Genomic DNA, 18,516 nt, shown 5'->3' on the forward strand with positions numbered 1-18,516 from the left:
GCAAATCTACCTCGTCCACAAGGTTCTCATCTCCAAGGAAGAAGATCTTTTATTGGGTTTTACAACCTTATGCCTTAGCCACAATGTGGCAAACCCATTTGCTATATGATTGAACTCATATTCTGTAGGTTCTTTGTAATTTTCCAGAGTAGTATTTAACATGAAGCTGTTCTTTCAAACAGGATTACCAAACCAATAACAATGACCAAGCAGTGGTTGAAATCTGTATCACACGAATTACAACAGCCATCAGAGAGACAGAGTCGATTGAAAAGCACGCAAAGGCCCTTGTGGGGCTCTGGGACTCCTGCTTGGAACACAACCTGAGGCCCTCTGGGAAAGATGAAGACACTCCCCATGCAAAAATCGCATCTGATATCATGAGTTGCATTTTACAGGTATGTCTGTGTTCAGCATCATGCTATTTGATACTGGCTTGGCAGCTTAGTTGAACACGTGGTGTCTCTGAACCAAGAGCCAGTGTTTCTGTAGTGTTCAGATACTGTAAAAAGACACCACAAACCATCAATAGCTAAGCCGAGCAGACTAGTAATTAATAATCTAAGAAGGTTCTACTGAGCCCCTACTCAGCAAGACACGCTATGGGGAATTCGAAGTAAGCAAGCTCTAGTCTATTTGGAGAGACAAGACATGTACATATAAAAAGCTAACAGTAAAGCACTATGTGTCCAGATCTGAATGAGGAATATTGGAAAATTAAGAAAAGGAGAGCTCTTTTTCATCCAAGGAGACCCAAAGAGGGGGTAACCTCTGAATTGAGGGATAATGAGCTTGAAATATGTGGAGAGAAGTGGCTAAGTCATTGGAAAGTGCATTTCTGTATATACTGTGAATTTTCCATGATGACATCTGCCTCTTCCAACTGTATTCAAATTCTTCCTGCTGGCATAAACATGACTTTGGAATTTTGGCTCAATCACAAACTAATTATGTAAAACTGAAATGTTGGCCAAGTCACATAATTTCTAAGCCACAGTTTCCTCCTTATAAAATGCAGATAACAAATTTTACCAACCAGTAATATTGATAGGCATTTCTTTTTTTTTTTCTGGCCACATTTCAGTTTACTTTCCATGATTAATGTTTTAAAGTGAGCTTCTCTGATAGCTCAGCTGGTAAAGAATCCACCTGCAATGCAGAAGACCCTGGTTCAATTCCTGGGTCGGGAAGATCCTCTGGAGAAGGTATAGGCTACCCATTCCAGTATTCTTGTGCTTCCCTGGTGGCTCAGATGGTAAAGAATCTGCCTGCAATGCTGGAGACCTAGGTTTGACCCCTGAGTTGGGAAGATTCCTGGAGGAGGACTTGGCAACCACTCCAGTATTCTTGCCTGGAGAATCTTCATGGACAGAGGAGCCTGGAGAGCTACAGTCCATGAGGTTGCAAAGAGTTGGACACAACTGAGTGACTGAACACAATGTTTTAAAGTAGAGATTAACCCTTCTTTTTATGCAGAATTAATTAGCATGCTGGAGTAGTGGTTCCACTGATTCTCTTTTACTGAAAGGCTATATTAATAATAAACAATTAATTAGCACTGTCTACTAGGTTCAACAAAGACATGGTCTTGGCATGTAATGGTTTATTTAAAATTTGTTTATTTTTGGTTGAAGGATAATTGCTTTACACTGTTGGTTTCATTTCTGCCATACATCAACATGAATCAGATATACATATGTCCCCTCCATCTTGAACCTCCCTCCCACTTCCCACCCTTCTAGGTTATTACAGAGCCCTGGTTTGAGTTCCCTGAGTCATATAGCAAATTTGGGTATCTATTTTACATATGGTAGTATTTATGCTTCAGTGCTACTCTCTCCATTCATCTCACCCTCTCCTTCCTCCCAGCAATCCCGCCTGGGTTCATAAGTCTGTTCTTTATGTCTGCATCTCCATTGCTGCCTTGCAAATAGGTTCATCAGCACCATCTTTCTAGATTCCATGTATGTGTGTTAATATATATTTGTTTTTCTCTTTCTGACTTACTTCACTCTGTATAATAGTCTCTAGGTTCATCCAGCTCATTAGAACTAACTCAGATGCGTTCCTTTTTTACGGCGGAGTAGTATTCCATAGTATATATGTACCACAGCTTGTTTACCCATTCGTCTGTGGATGGACCTCTAGTTTGCCTCCATGTCCTTGCTACTGTAAATAGTTCTGCAGTGAACGCTGGGGTGCATGTGTCTTTTTCAGTTTTGGTTTCCTCAGGGTATATGCCTAGAAGTGGAATTGCTGGGTCATATGGTAGTTTTGAGCTTCGCTGGTGGCTCAGATGGTAGAGAATCTGCCTGCAATGCAGAAAATCTGGGTTTGATCCCTGGGTCAAGAAGATTCCCTAAAAAAGAGAATGGCTTCCCACTCCAATATTCTTGCCTGGAGACTTCCATGGGCAGAGGAGCCTGGTGAGCTACAGTCCAAAGGGTTACAAAGAGTCGGACATGACTGAGTGATTAACACACACATGGTAGTTTTATTCCTAGTTTTTTAAGGAATCTCCATACTGTCTTCATAGTGGCTTTATCAATTTATGTTCCCGCCTGCTGTGCAAGAGGGTTCCCTTTTCTCCACACCTTTTCCAGCCTTGTGGTTTGTGGTTTTTTGATGATGGCCATTCTGACCAGTGTGAGGTGATATCCCTTTTAGTTTTGATTTGCATTTCTCTAATAATAAACAATGTTGAACATCTTTTCATGTGTTTATTAAGCATATGTATGTATTCTTTGGAGAAATGTCTGTTTATGTCTTTTGCCTGCTTTTTGATTAGGTTGTTTGTTTTTCTGGTATTGAGTTGTATGAGCTACTTATATATTTTGGAAATTAATCCTTTGTCAGTTGTTTCATTTGCTATTATTTTCTCTCATTCTGAGGGCTTTCTTTTCACTTTATAGTTTCCTTTGCTGTGAAAAAGGTTTTAAATTTAATTAGATCCCACTTGTTTATTTTGTTTTTATTTCGATTATTCTAGGAGGTGGGTCTAGAGGAGCTTGCTATGATTTATGTCATAGAGGGTTCTGTCTATATTTTCTTCTAAGAGTTTTTATAGTTTCTGGTCTTATATTTAGGTCTTTAATCCGTTTTGAGTTTATCTTTGTGTATGGTGTTAGGAAGTGTTCTAATTTCATTCTTTTACATGTAGTTGGATACGTGTAAAGGTTCACATATCCAGTTCTCCAACACCACTTTTTGAAGAGACTATCATTGCCCCATTGTATATTCTTGTCTCCTTTGTCAAAGATAAGGTGTCCATAGGTGCATGGCTTACCTCTGGGCTTTCTATCTTGTTCCATTGATCTATGTTTCTGTTTTTATTGGCACGTAATGGTTTTAAAACCCAAATAGTCTTCTCTGATTTGGTGTGGCATTGTGGATTGCAAAGAGACTTTCACCTTCCACTTTCACTGAGGCTTATGTTGCTGGAGGAGTCAGGCTAGCAGCCTAACAACCATCTCAGTGCACTTTCCCAGTACATCTTGGTATACTATTATCTACGGTCCTCCTGGCCACAGAGAGAAGGTTGTTTCATATAGGAACATTACTTTTATTTATTTATTATTGGGATATAGTTGCTTTACAATGCTGTGTCAGTTTTGGTTGTACAGCAAAGTGAATCAGCCATATATTCCCTCTTTTTTGGATTTCCTTCCCATTTGGGTCACCATAGAGCACTGAGTTCCCTGAGCTATGTAGTAGGTTCTCATTCATTGCTTGTTTTATACATAGTAATATATATATATGTTAATCACAGTCTCCAAATTCATCCCATTCACCATTTCCCCCACTTGGTGTCCATACATTTGTTCTCTACGTCTGTGTCTCTATTTCTCTTTTGCAAATAAGATCGTTTATACCATTTTCCAGATTTCACATACATGCATTAATATACAATATGTGTTTTTCTGACTTCACTCTGTATGACAGTCTCTTGGTCCAGCCACATCTTCAAATTATATAATTTTGTTCGTTTTTATGGCTGAGTAATAGTCCATTGTGTATATGTACCACATCTTCTTTATCCATTCTCTAGTAATGGGCATTTAGGTTGATTCTATGTCCTGGCTATTATATATAGTGCTGCAATGAACACTGAGGTGCATATATCCTTTTGAATCATGATTTTCTTTGCTCAGTGGTGGGATTGCTGGGTCATATGGAAGTTCTATTTTTAGTTTCTTAAGGTACCTCCATACTGTTTCCATAGTGACTGTAGCAGTTTACATTCCCACCATCAGTGCAAGAGGGTTCCTTTTTCTCCACACCCTCTCCAGCATTTATTGTTTATAGATTCTTTGATAAAAGCCATTCTGACTTGTGTGAGGTGATACTTCATTGTAGTTTTTATTTGCATTTCTCTAATAAATAGTGATGTTGAACATCTTTTCATGTGTTTGTTGGCCATCTATATGTTTTCTTTGGAGAAAATTGGGATTTTTTTTTTTTTTTTTTTTTGAGCTAAATGAGCTGTTCATATATTTTGGAGCTTAATTCCTTGTCAGTTGCTTCATTTGCGAACATTTCTTCCCATTCTGAGAGTTGTTTTTTGGCCTTGTTCCTGGTTTCTTTTGCTATGCAAAAGCTTTTAAGTTTAATTAGGTGCCATTTATTTACTTTCGTTTTTATTTTCATTACTGTAGGAGGTAGGTCAAAAGAGATCTTCCTGTGATGTATGTTAAAGAATGTTCTGCCTATGTTTTCATTCTAAGAGTTTTATAGTGTCTGGCCTTACATTTAGGTCTTTAATCCATTTTGAGTTTATTTTTGTGTATTGTATTATATAGTATTCTAATTTCATTCTTTTACATATAGCTGAACAATTTTCCCAGCACCACTTATTGAAAAGACTGGTTTTTTTCCATTGTATATTCCAGCCTCCTTTGTCGTAGATTAGATGACCTTAGGAGTATGTTTTTTTTCCTCTGGACTTTCTATCCTATTCCATTGATCTATATTTCTGTTTTTGTGCCAACACCATACTGTCTTAATCAATGTAGCTTTGTAGTACTGTCTGAAGTAAAGAGCCTTATTCCTCTAGCTCCATTTTTCTTTCTCAAGATTGCTTTGGCTATTCATGGTCTTCTGTGTTTCCATACAAATTGTAAAATTTTTTGTTTTAATTCTGTGAAAAATGCCATTGGAAATTTGATAGGGATTACATTGAACCTATAGATTGCTTTGGGTAGTACAGACACTTTCACAATATTGATTGTTTCAGTCCAAGAACATGGTTTCTCTCTCGATCTGTTTGTGTTGTCTTTGATTTCTTTTATCAGTATCTTACAGATTTCTGAGTACAGGTCTTTTGCCTCCTTAGGTAAATTTATTCCTAGGTATTTTATTCTTTTTGTTGTAATGATAAAAGAGGTTGTTTACTTAATTTCTCTTTCTTATCTTTCATTGTAAGTATATAGGAATGCAAGAGATTTCTGTGCATTAATTTTGTATCCTACAATTTTACTAAATTCATTGATTAAATCTTGTAGTTTTCTAATGGTGTCTTTAGGGTTTTTCTATGCATAATATCATGTAATCTGCAAACAGTGACAGTTCTACTTCTTCTTTTCCAATTTGGATTCGTTTATTTCTTTATTTCTCTGATTGCCCTAGCTAGGACTTTCAAAACTGTGTTGAAGAATAGTGGCAGGAGTGGACAGCCTTGAAGTGTTCCTGATCTTAAAGGAAATGCTTTCAGTTTTTCACCATTGAGAATGTTAGCTGTGCGTTTGTCATATAAGGCCTTTATTATGTTAGTTTTTTTTTTTTAATCACAATGGGTGTTGAATTTTGTCAAAAGCTTTTTATGCATCTATTGAGATGATCAAATGGTTTTTATTCTTCAGTTTATTAGTGTGTTCTAGCCTATTGATTGATTCACATATATTAAAGAATTCCTACATGCCTGGGATAAATTCCACTTGATCATAGTGTATGATTCTTTTAGTATGTTGTTGGATTTGGATTCCTAGTATTTTGTTGAGGATTTTTACATCTATGGTCATCATATATATTGGCCTGTTATTTTCTTTTCTTTGTGAAATCTCTTGTCAAAGAGACAAAGACATCAGGGTGATGGTGACCTCATAGAATGTGCTTGGAAGTATTCCTCCCTTTGCAGTTTTTAAAAAGAGTTTGAGAAGGATAGGTGTCAGCTCTTCTCTAAATGTTTGCTAGAATTTGCCTGTGAAACCACCTGGTCCTGGACTTTTATTTGTTGGAAGATTTTGAATCACAGTTTCAATTTCATTACTTGTAAACAGTCTTTTCATATTTTTTGTTTCTTCCTGGTTCAGTCCTCAAAGGCTGTGTTTTTCTAAGAATTTGTCCATTTCTTCCAGGTTGTCCGTTTTGTTGGCATATAGTTGCTTGTAGTAGTCCCTTATGATCCTTTGTATTTCTGCAGTGTCAGTTGTGACTTCTTTTTCATTTCTAATTTTGACTTGAGTCCTCTCCTTACTTTTTGATGAGTCTGGCCAAAGGTTTATTGATTTTGTTTATCTTCTCAAAGAACCAGCATTTAGTTTCATTGATTTTTGCTCTTGTTTTCTTCATTTTTATTTCATTTATTTCTGCTCTGATCTTTATGATTTCTTTCCTTCTACTAACTTTGGGTTTTGTATGTTCTTTTTCTAGTTGATTTAGGTGTAAAGTTAGTTTATGTGAGATTTTCTTTGTTTCTTGAAGTAGGGTTGTATTGCTATAAACATCCCTCTTAGAACTTCTTTTGCTACATCCCATAGTTGTGGGGTCATCATACGTTCATTGTCTTTTGTTTCTAGGAATTTTTTTATTTCCTCTTTGATTTCTTCAGTGATCTCTTGGTTGTTTAGTAACATATCATTTAGCCTACATGTGTTTGTGTTTTTTACAGTTTTTTTCACTGCAATTGATTTCTGATCTCAGAGCAGTCAGAAAAGATGCTTGACATGATTTCAGTTTTCTTAAACTTACCAAGGCTGATTTGTGACCCAAGGTATGATCTATCCTGGAGAGAGTTCTGTGTGCACTTGAGAGGAAAGTGTATTTTGCTGCTTTTGTATGGAATGTCCTATAAATACCAACTATCTCTATCTGGTCTAATGTGTCATTTAAGGCTTGTGTTTCCTCATTAATTTTTGGTTTGAATGATCTATCCATTGGTGTAAGTGGATTGTTAAAATCCCTTACTATTATTTTATTGCTGTCAATGTCCACTTTTATGGCTGTCAGCATTTGCCTTGTATTAAGATGCTCCTTTGTTGAGTGCATAAATATATACATTTGTTATGTCTTCTTAGATTGAGCCCTTGATCATTATGTAGTGTCCTTTCATATCTCGTGTAATAGTCTTTATTTTAAAGTCTATTTTGTCTGATGTGAGTATTACTTCTACAGCTTTCTTTTGATTTTCATTTGCGTGGAATATCTTATTCTACCCACCTCACTTTGAGTCTGCATATGTCTCTGGATCTGAAGTGGGTCTTTTGTAGATAGTGTATGTGCTGTGCTGTGCTTAGTTGCTCATGCATGAAGTCGCTCAGTCATGTCCAACTCTTTGCAACCCCATGGCTCCTCCATCCATGGAATTTTCCAGGCAAGAGAATTGGAATGGGTTGCTATTTCCTTCTCCAGGGGATCTTCCCGACCCAGGGATCGAACTCAAGTCTCCCATATTGCAGGCAGATGCTTTACCATCTGAGCCACCAAGGAAGCTTAGTTGCTCAGTCCTGTCCAAATCTTTGTGACCCCATGGACTGTACCCACCAGGCTCCGCTGTCCATGCAATTCTCCAGGCAAGGATACTGGAGTGGTTGCCATGCCCTCTTCCAGGGTATCTTCCCAACCCAGGGATTGAACCCAGGTCTCCTGCATTGCAAGCAGATTCTTTACATTGCCACCAGGGAAGCCCAAGAATACTGGAGTGGGTAGCCTATCCCTTCTCTAGGGTATCTTCCCAACTCAAGAATTGAACTACAGACTTCGGCATTGCAGGCAGATTCTTTACCAGCTGAGCTACCAGGGAAGCCCCAAACAGCATATATACAGGTCTTATTTTTGTGTCTATTCAGTCTGGGTCTTTTGGCTAGAGCATTTAGTCCATTTACATTAATTATCTATATGTCTGTTCCTATTACCATTTTCTTAACTGTTTTGGGTTTTTCTTGTAGGTCTTTTTCTTCTGTTTTGTTTCCTGCCTAGAGAAGTTTCTTTTGCATTTGTTGTAAAGCTGGTTTGGTGATGCTGAATTCTCTTAGCTTGCTTGTCTGTAAAGCTTTCGATTTCTGTATTCAACCTGAATGAGACCTTTGCTGGGTAGACCTTTGTTAGGTTTTTCCCTTCCATTGGCCTGCAAAAATCTGAAGAAAAATCAGCTGATAACCTTACGGGGATTCCCTTGTGTGTTATTTGTTGCTTTTCCCTTGATGATTTTTAATATTTTTCTTTGTATTTAATTTTTGTTAGTTTAATTAATACATGTTTTCATGTGTTGGGTTTATCATGTGTGGGACTCTGTGCTTCCTGGATGTGGGTAGCTCTTTCCTTTCCCATGGTAGGGAAGTTTTCAACTATAATCCTTCAAATATCTTCCTAGACTCTTTCTCTTCTTTTTCTGGGCCCCTATAATTCAAATATTGTCCCAGAGGTCTCAGAGACTGTCCTCATTTCTTTTCATTGTTTTTTTTTTATTCTGCTCTGAACATATTACATTTTGTTTGCTCAGTCCAGGGGCTAGTCAACTGAAAAAATAAGACTCTACACATACTGTCCTCAGGAGACATATGTGGGTTCAGTTGCTGGGTTGGGAAGATCCCCTGGAGAAGGGCCTGGCAACCCACTCCAGTATTCTTGCCTGGAGAATCCCAGGGACAGAAGAGCCTGGGGGGCTGCAGTCCATAGGGTCACACAGAGTCAGACACAACTGAGGTGACTTAGTGCATACACACTGTCACACTGTTTTCCTTTGTCCCCAGGGTTAGAGACAGAAAAGGAAGAAATGGGTATTTCAGCAAAATTAATGGAAGATTAATGCTGTTGTGTGTAACAACAAAGACCTAATTCTTCATTGATTATTCTTTTATTTTTATCTTGCTTATTTATTACTTTTTTATTTTATTTTTCATACAGTTTTAAAGGTTGCACTCAATTTATATTACTACAAAATATTGGCTATATTCCGCATGTTGTACAGTACATCATTGAGCCTGTCTTACACCTGACAGTTTTTACATCCCACTCCCCTATATTGCCCCTCCACCCCTTTCCTGGTGACTGCTAGTAACCCCTTGTTTGTTGATTATTCTTGACTATGTTATTGACACATCAGAAACCTAAATTACTTCACTCCAAATTACCATTCACAAATTTTCAGACAGAAACTCACAGATCAGCGGCATTCTCCAGCTCCCCCTGTGATTTCAAAACTAATGGTCTAGACTCTGGCAGCCCTATCCAATAGAAATAAAATGTAAGCTGCAAACATGAGCCATATGCGGGACTTAAAATTTTTTAATAGCCACATCAAAAAGAAGTGAAAAGAAACAAATGAAATGAATTCAATACTATGTTTTCCTTCATCCAGTATATCCAAAATGTAAACATGTAATTGGTGTGAAAATCAATGAACCATTTTACTTGTTTTTTGTATACCAAGTCACATAAATCTACTGTGTGCATTAGCACAGATTACCTTGCACTAGTCTCTTTCCAGAGGCTCAGGGTCTTCACATGACTGTGTGTTAACACAGTTCTAGAGAGTCTGGAAGCCTTTCTGGATGGAGATCAAATGTGAAAGAGTTATGAGCAACTACTGGTAGTTTTGCCAAGTAGGAAAAGTTCAGTGAGAAAGCATTCCAGGCAGAAAAAACAGCTTGTCTCGTAGTCCAGATTTGTGAAATGAGACTGAGATCAGAGAACTGAGCAGCCTGTCATTCCAGAATACCCCACATTCTAACATAAAGAGATGTTTCATTCTGGAAGTCATTATGTCTCCTACTTAAAAAGAAGGTGGTGGGGATCAGATAAAAACATGAAACTCTTCAGAGCTGTCATTTCATTTAGTTTATGTTTTCCAATTTCTCCATCTTCTCTAGCAAGCCTTTATCAAATATAGTAGAAAAGCTCTTGTATACATAATATAAATAATATGTATAATATATATATTTTAGAAACCTTACAAATTTTTGCCTAACTAAAAAAATTACATTTTGATTCTACTTGTTTGACTTAGTATGAACAGAATGCTAGATTTCTAACTTTAAAAAATACATATGCAGCAAGCAACAAAGGTTTACTGTATAGCACAGGGCTTACTGTATAGTACTGTAGTCAATATCTTGTAATAACCTATAATAGAAAATAATTTCAAAAATAGTGTATGTATAACTAATCACAAAGAATTCTACTTTTTGAAATTAAAAAAAAAGTCACAACAAAACAAATTAATAATTAGATTTAATTTACTTGCTGCCTTTACAAGAACAATGTATGGGAATCATCAGTTAATTCAGTAGAGACTCCAGAATGGGCTAAGAACTATAAAAAGAAAAAAACCCAAACATGAAACTCACTGCTGATCAATGGTTCAGTGTCAGAGAGTTTGTAAGATTGTTGAGAGCAGGCCCCTGAGGACAAGCACTGGTATTTTGGAAAGGGACAGAGAACAGGGCTAAAAGTTAGCTATATTGGTTCAGAGAGACCAGTGAGTCCCAGAGTGGATGATTCCAGCCTGTAGGGCCGGTGTGGGCACAGGGTGTCCATTGTGCACGCTCTGAGCAGCAGAAGGTGTAATAATGCAAGGCGGAAAGCCCTGAGGCAAACTTGCTTTTTTCAGAGCATAGTGCAACAAGTTGTCGAGGCTACCCCTGGGGATGTGATCCCAGAAAGTCAGCTACCCCCCACCCCCCGCCATGAACCAAAGGCAAGGCTGTGGTCTTAGCCTTGGCATTTGGCTCTCATCAGACTTCAAGGGGAACTTTTTGTTGTGCAATAAACATTGAAAAGAAGATTTTGTCCTACTTGTAAAATAGGTTCTTGTGGGAAACATGGGCAAATCCAGATGACTCATTCTCGTGTGTGTGTGTGTATGTGAGTGTATGTGTGTGTGTGTTAGTAAAATAAAACAGTAGATCAACTTTAAAGTCAACCACTTAGCATTTTTAGCTATACAAGCACAGATTCCCTCCACCCAACTTACCTCCCAAGATAAGCAATCCCAATATCATGCTATCTAAATCAAGCAAGTGTCCACCAGTTCCTCTCCTTATGTCCTTTGCCATTTTTTCCCCGGGCATTTCACTGTCATTTCAAGCTAAATATGTTCCCTCACACACACAATCTTTCTGCCTTTTTTTCCCCCTAAATAATCTTTTTCAACCTAGGTTCAAACCTACATCAAGTGTCCATTCCTATTCTACTTTTAGTAGAATTATTTTAAATTGTTTCTTTTCTTGGTCCCTAACTGTATGAACTTACCTCGTTTCAGTTCAGTTCAATCACGCAGTCGTGTCCGACTCTTTGTAACCCCATGAATCGCGGCACGCCAGGCCTCCCTGTCCATCACCAACTCCTGGAGTTCACTCAAACTCATGTCCATCGAGTCAGTGATGCCATCCAGCCATCTCATCCTCTGTCATCCCCTTCTCCTCCTGCCCCCAATCCCTCCCAGCATCAGAGTCTTTTCCATTGAGTCAACTCATCGCATGAGGTGGCCAAAGTACTGGAGTTTCAGCTTCAGCATCAGTCCTTCCAAAGAACCCCCCCAGCTGATCTCTAGAATAGACTGGTTGGATCTCCTTGCAGTCCAAGGGACTCTCAAGAGTCTTTTCCAACACCACAGTTCAAAAGCATCAATTCTTCGGCGCTCAGCCTTCTTCACAGTCCAACTCTCATTTATCTTAAAATAATTTTTAAAATTCTAGAATTCAACTTCTATACCTTCCTTAATACAGAATCCATACATGTGTGAAGCATGTTTTCTGAGTTCTGGTTTCTTTTGCCTTGGGTGATACTCTCTTGGCAATCCACTCCATCCCTTTAGACATCTGTAAGGTGATCTCTCAGATCATCTCCTAGTGTAAAATTCTGACTTCCTTAGGAGATGCCGAGAGCTAGAAGAACAAAGAGTTTCGAACTTGAAGGCCTTAGGGTCAGGTGTTCTTTATGTCATATCAGTGAGTGATTGACAAGCTATTTTATCTCTCTAAGCCTCTGTTTCGCCATCTATAAAATGGGCTTAACAATACAAGCAACCTCCATTTGTAGTCCTTTCTCTATTGGGAAGTACCTATTTCAAACCACAGCTTCCTCTGACCAGAGTTCTATATGGAGTTGGCCAATGCTTATTTCTTTGTCTCCGGAAAAATCATGAAAGAGAATATACTCCCCACACACACCCAACAAAGGACATTATATTCTAGGATAAATGCACATCTGAAGATGATTGAAGAAAATAAAAATTGACCTAGTTCAGTTCAGCCGCTCAGTCATGTCCAACTCTTTGTGACCCGATGAATCACAGCATGCCAGGCCTCCCTGTCCATCACCAACTCCTGGAGTTTACCCAAACTCATGTCCATCAAGACAGTGATGCCATCCAGCCATCTCATGTCTGTCATCCCCTTCTCCTCCTGCCCCCAATCCCTCCCAGCATCAGAGTCTTTTCCAATGAGTCAACTCTTCACATGAGGTGGCCAAAGTATTGAAGTTTCAGCCTCAGCATCAGTCCTTCCAATGAACACCCAGGACTGATGTCCTTTAGAATGGACTGGTTGGATCTCCTTGCAGTCCAAGGGACTCTCAAGAGTCTTCTCCAACATCACAGTTCAAAAGCATCAATTCTTCAACTCTCAGCTTTCTTCACAGGCTAACTCTCACATCCATACATGACCACTGGAAAAACTGTAGCCTTGTCTAGGCAGACCTTTGTTGGCAAAGCAATGTCTCTGCTTTTCAATATGCTATTTAGGTTGGTCATAACTTTTCTTCCAAGGAGTAAGCGTCTTTTAATTTCATGGCTGCAATCACCATCTGCAGTGATTTTGGAGCCCCCCAAAAGTAAAATCTGACACTGTTTCCACTGTTTCCCCATCTATTTCCCATGAAGTGATGGGACCAGATGCCATGATCTTCGTTTTCTGAATGTTGAGCTTTAAGCCAACTTTTTCACTCTCCTCTTTCACTTTCATCAAGAGGCTTTTTAGTTCCTCTTCACTTTCTGCCATAAGGGTCGTGTCATCTGCATATCTGAGGTTATTGATATTTCTCCCGGCAATCTTGATTCCAGCTTGTGCTTCTACCAGCCCAGCATTTCTCATGGTGTACTCTGCATAGAAGTTAAATAAGCAGGCTGACAATATACAGCCTTGACGAACTCCTTTTCCTATTTGGAACCAGTCTGTTGTTCCATGCCCAGTTCTAACTGTTGCTTCCTGACCTGCATGTAGGTTTCCCAAGAGGCAGGTCAGGTGGTCTGGTATTCCTATTTCTTTCGGAATTTTCTACAGTTTATTGTGATCCACACAGTCAAAGGCTTTGGCATAGTCAATAAAGCAGAAATAAATGTTTTTCTGGAACTCTCTTGCTTTTTCCATGATCCAGCGGATGTTGGCAATTTGATCTCTGGTTCCTCTGCCTTTTCTAAAACCAGCTTGAACATCTGGAAGTTCACGGTTCACGTATTGCTGAAGCCTGGCTTGGAGAATTTTGAGCTTTACTTTACTAGTGTGTGAGATGAGTGCAGTTGTGTGGTAGTTTGAGCATTCTTTGGCATTGCCTTTCTTTGGGATTGGAATGAAAACTGACCTTTTCCAGTCCTGTGGCCACTGCTGAGTTTTCTAAATTTTCTGGCATATTAAGTGCAGTATTTTCACAGCATCATCTTTCAGGATTTGGAATAGCTCAACTGGAATTCCATCACCTCCACTAGCTTTGTTCGTAGTGATGCTTTCTAATGCCCACTTGACTTCACATTTCAGGAGGTTGTAACTACTGACTTAGCTGATGGATTAGAATGGAATTCTAGAGAACTGAAAACTGATCTTTTCCAGTCCTGTGGCTTCTGCTGAGTTTTTTTAAATTTGCTGGCATATTGAGTGTGGCACTTTCATAGCATCATCTTTTAGGATTTGAAATAGCTCAACTGGAATTCTAACACCTCCACGAGTATTGTTTGTAGTGATGTTTCCTAAGATCCACTTGGCTTCACATTCCAGGATGTCTGGCTCTATGTGAGTGATCACACCATCATGGTTATCTGGGTCATAAAGATCTTTTTTGTATAGTTCTTCATTGTATTATTGCCACCTCTTTTTAATATCTTCTGCTTCTATTAGGTCCATACCGTTTCTCTCCTTTTCTGTGCCCATCTTTGTATGAAATATCCCCTTGGTATTTTAATTTTCTTGAAGAGATCTCTAGTCTTTCCCATTCTATTCTTTTCCTCTATTTCTTTCCATTGATCACTGAGGAAGGCTTTCTTATCTCTCCTTGCTATTCTTTGGAACTCTGCATTCGGATGGGTATTTCTCCTTTGCCTTTACATTCTCTTCTTTTCTCTTGTAAGAAATATTGTATTTCTTACAAATATTGGAAAGGCCTCCTCAGACAGCCATTTTGCCTTTTTACATTTCTTTTTCTTGGGAATAGTCTGGATCACTGCCTCCTGTACAGTGTCACAAACCTCCATCCATAGTTCTTCAGGCACTCTATCAGATCTAATCCCTTGAATCTATTTGTCACTTCCACTGTATAATTGTAAGGGAATTGATTTAGGTCATACCTGAATGGTCTAGTAGTTTCCCCTACTTTCTTCAATTTAAGTCTGAATTTGGCAATAAGGAGTTCATGATCTGAGCCACAGTCAGCTCCCGGTATTGTTTTTGCTGCCTGTATAGTGCTTCTCCATCTTTGGCTGCAAAGAATATAATCACTCTGATTTTAGTATTAACCATCTAGTGATGTCCATGTGTAGTTATCTCTTGTGTTGTTGGAAGAGGCTGTTTGCTATGACCCGTGAGTTCTCTTGGCAAAACTCTGTTAGCCTTTGCCCTGCTTCATTTTGTACTCCAAAGCCAAATTTGCCTGTAACTCCAGGTAGCTCTTAACATCCTACTTTTGTATTCTAGTCCCCTGTGATGAAAAGGACATCTGTTTTGGGTGTTAGTACTAGAAGGTCTTGTAGGTCTTCATAGAACTGGAAAAAGTCAGTTTTCATTCCAATACCAAAAAAGGGTAATGCCAAAGAAGGTTCAAACTACTGCACAATTGTACTCATCTCACACACTAGCAAAGAAATGCTCAAAATTCTCCAAGCCAGGCTTCAACAGTATGTGAACCATGAAATTCCAGATGTTCAAGCTGCATTTTAAAAAGGCAGAGGAACCAGAGATCAAATTGCCAATATCTGCTGGATCATGGAAAAAGCAAGAGAGTTCCAGAAAAACATCTACTCCTGTTTTATTGATTACACCAAAGCCTTTGACTGTGTAGATAACAACAAACTGTGGAAAATTCTTCAAGAGATGGGAATACCAAACCACCTTACCTGCCTCCTGAGAAATCTGTATGCAGGTCAAGAAGCAACAGTTAGAACTGGACATGGAAAAACAGACTGGTTCCAAATCAGGAAAGGAGTACATCAAGGCTGTATATTATCGTCCTGCTTATTTAACTTATATGAAGAGTACGTCATGCGAAATGCCAGGCTGGATGAAGCGAAAGCTGCAATCAAGATTGCCGGGAGAAATATCAATAACTTGAGATACATGGATGACACCACCTTTATGGCAGAAAGTGAAGAGGAATAGAGAGTCTCTTGATGAAAGTGAAAGAAGAGAGTGAAAAAGCTGGCTTAAAAGCTCAACATTAAAAAAACTTAAGATCATGGCATCTAGTCCCATCACTCCATGGCAAATAGATAGGGAAACAATGGAAACAGAGACTTTATTTTCTTGGGCTCCAAAATCACTGCAGATGGTAACTGCAGCCATGAAATTAAAAGACTCTTGCTCCTTGAAAGAAAAACTATGACCAATCTAGATAGCATATTAAAACACAGAAACATTACTTTGCCAACAAAGGTCCGTCTTGTCAAAGCAATGGTTTTTCCAGTAGTCATGTATGGATGTGAGAGTTGGACTATAAAGAAAGCTGAACACCAAACAATTGCTGCTTTTGAACTGTGGTGTTGGAGAAGACTCTTGAGAGTCCCTTGGACTGCAAGGAGATCCAACCTGTCAATCCTAAAAGTAATCAGTCCTGAATAATTAATTATTGGAAGGACTGATGCTGAAGCTGAAATCCAATTCTTTAGCCACCTGGTGCAAAGAACTAACTCACTGGACAAGAAACTGTTGCTGGAAAAGATTGAAGGCAGGAGGAGAAGGGAACAACAGAGGATGAGATAGTTGGATGGCATCACCGACTCAATGGACATGAGTTTGAGCAAGCTCTGGGAGTTGGTGATGGACAGGGAAGCCTGGTGTGCTGCAGTCCATGGGGTCGCAAAGAGTTGGACACGACTGAGCAACTGAACTGAACTGAACTAGAGAACTGACAGGCCAACAATCATAATATTGATAGCCAATGCCTAGTTTTATTTTCACTACTAGTTACAGTAGTTACAGCCTCTTCACCAACCAACCAAAGTGCTTAGCAGAACTGATGCCAAATAAGCTCTGCCTTTTAACTCTTCCTTCACCTCTGCTCATACTGCTGATGGTCATTTGATGAGGGAGGGAGCCAAAGTGTGAGGAGGGAGGAAATAGTCACCAAATTCACTGTGAGAAAATTAGTTCAGTTCAGTTCAGTTCAGTTCAGTTCAGTCACTCAGTCATGTCCAACTCTTTGCGACCCCATGAATTGCAGCACGCCAGGCCTCCCTGTCCATCACCAACTCCCAGAGTTCACCCAAACTCATGTCCATCGAGTTGGTGATGCCATCCAGCCATCTCATCCTCTGTCATCCCCTTCTCGAACTGCCCCCAATCCCTGCCAGCATCAGAGTCTTTTCCAATGAGTCAACTCTTCGCATGAGGTGGCCAAAGTACTGGAGTTTCAGCTTTAGCATCAGTCCTTCCAGTGAACACCCAGGTCTGGTCTCCTTTAGAATAGACTAGTTGGATCTCCTTGCAGTCCAAGGGACTCTCAAGAGTCTTCTCCAACACCACACTTCAAAAGCATCAATTTTTCAGCTCTCAGCTTTCTTCACAGGCCAACTCTCACATCCATACATGACCACTGGAAAAACCATAGCCTTGACTAGACGGACCTTTGTTGGCAAAGTAATGTCTCTGCTTTTCAATATGCTATCTAGGTTGGTCATAACTTTTCTTCCAAGGAGTAAGCGTCTTTTAATTTCATGGCTGCAATCACCATCTGCAGTGATTTTGGAGCCCCCCAAAAATAAAATCTGACACTGTTTCCACTGTTTCCCCATCTATTTCCCATGAAGTGATGGGACCAGATGCCATGATCTTCGTTTTCTGAATGTTGAGCTTTAAGCCAACTTTTTCACTCTCCTCTTTCACTTTCATCAAGAGGCTTTTTAGTTCCTCTTCACTTTCTGCCATAAGGGTCGTGTCATCTGCATATCTGAGGTTATTGATATTTCTCCCGGCAATCTTGATTCCAGCTTGTGCTTCTACCAGCCCAGCATTTCTCATGGTGTACTCTGCATAGAAGTTAAATAAGCAGGGTGACAATATACAGCCTTAACATACTCCTTTTCCTATTTGGAACCAGTCTGTTGTTCCATGTCCAGTTCTAACTGTTGCTTCCCGACCTGCATATAGGTTTCTCAAGAGGCAGGTCAGGTGGTCTGGTATTCCCATTTCTTTCAGAATTTTCCACAGTTTATTGTGATCCACACAGTCAAAGGCTTTGGCATAGTCAATAAAGCAGAAATAGATGTTTTTCTGGAACTCTCTTGCTTTTTTGATGATCCAGCAGATGTTGGCAATTTGATCTCCGGTTCCTCTGCCTTTTCTAAAACAAGCTTGAACATCTGGAACTTCACGGTTCACATATTGCTGAAGCCTGGCTTGGAGAATTTTGAGCTTTACTTTACTAATGTGTGAGATGAGTGCAATTGTGCAGTAGTTTGAGCATTCTTTGGTATTGCCTTTCTTTGGGATTGGATTGAAAACTGACTTTTTCCAGTCCTGTGGCCACTGCTGAGTTTTCCAAATTTGCTGGCATATTGAGTGCATCACTTTTACAGCGTCATCTTTCAGGATTTGAAGTAGCTCAACTGAAATTCCATCACCTCCTCTAGCTTTGTTCATAGTGATGCTTTCTAAGGCCCACTTGACTTCACATTCCAGGATGTCTGGCTCTAGGTGAGTGATCACTCCATCGTGATTATCTGGGTCATGAAGATCTTTTTTGTACAGTTCTGTGTATTCTTGCCACCTCTTCTTAATATCTTCTGCTTCTGTTAGTCCATACCATTTCTGTCCTTTATCAAGCCCAGCTTTGCATGAAATGTTCCCTTGGTATCCCTAATTTTATTGAAGAGATCTCTAG

General features: G+C 39.3%; 1 protein-coding gene across 5 annotated transcripts in view; it reads left to right on the forward strand.

The window, feature by feature from the left end:
* VEPH1 (ventricular zone expressed PH domain containing 1) overlaps positions 1 to 18,516 on the forward strand; it is a 276,866-nt gene that overhangs the window by 49,921 nt on the left and 208,429 nt on the right. For all 5 annotated transcript variants that reach the window (XM_059888800.1, XM_010801453.4, XM_005201776.5 and 2 more), the window contains exon 3: positions 183 to 398. In XM_059888800.1, the coding sequence (XP_059744783.1) occupies positions 183 to 398 (216 nt within the window). The remainder of the gene's footprint in view (positions 1 to 182; positions 399 to 18,516) is intronic.

This window comes from Bos taurus, chromosome 1 (assembly GCF_002263795.3).
Source record: "Bos taurus isolate L1 Dominette 01449 registration number 42190680 breed Hereford chromosome 1, ARS-UCD2.0, whole genome shotgun sequence".
Lineage (NCBI taxonomy): Eukaryota > Metazoa > Chordata > Mammalia > Artiodactyla > Bovidae > Bos > Bos taurus.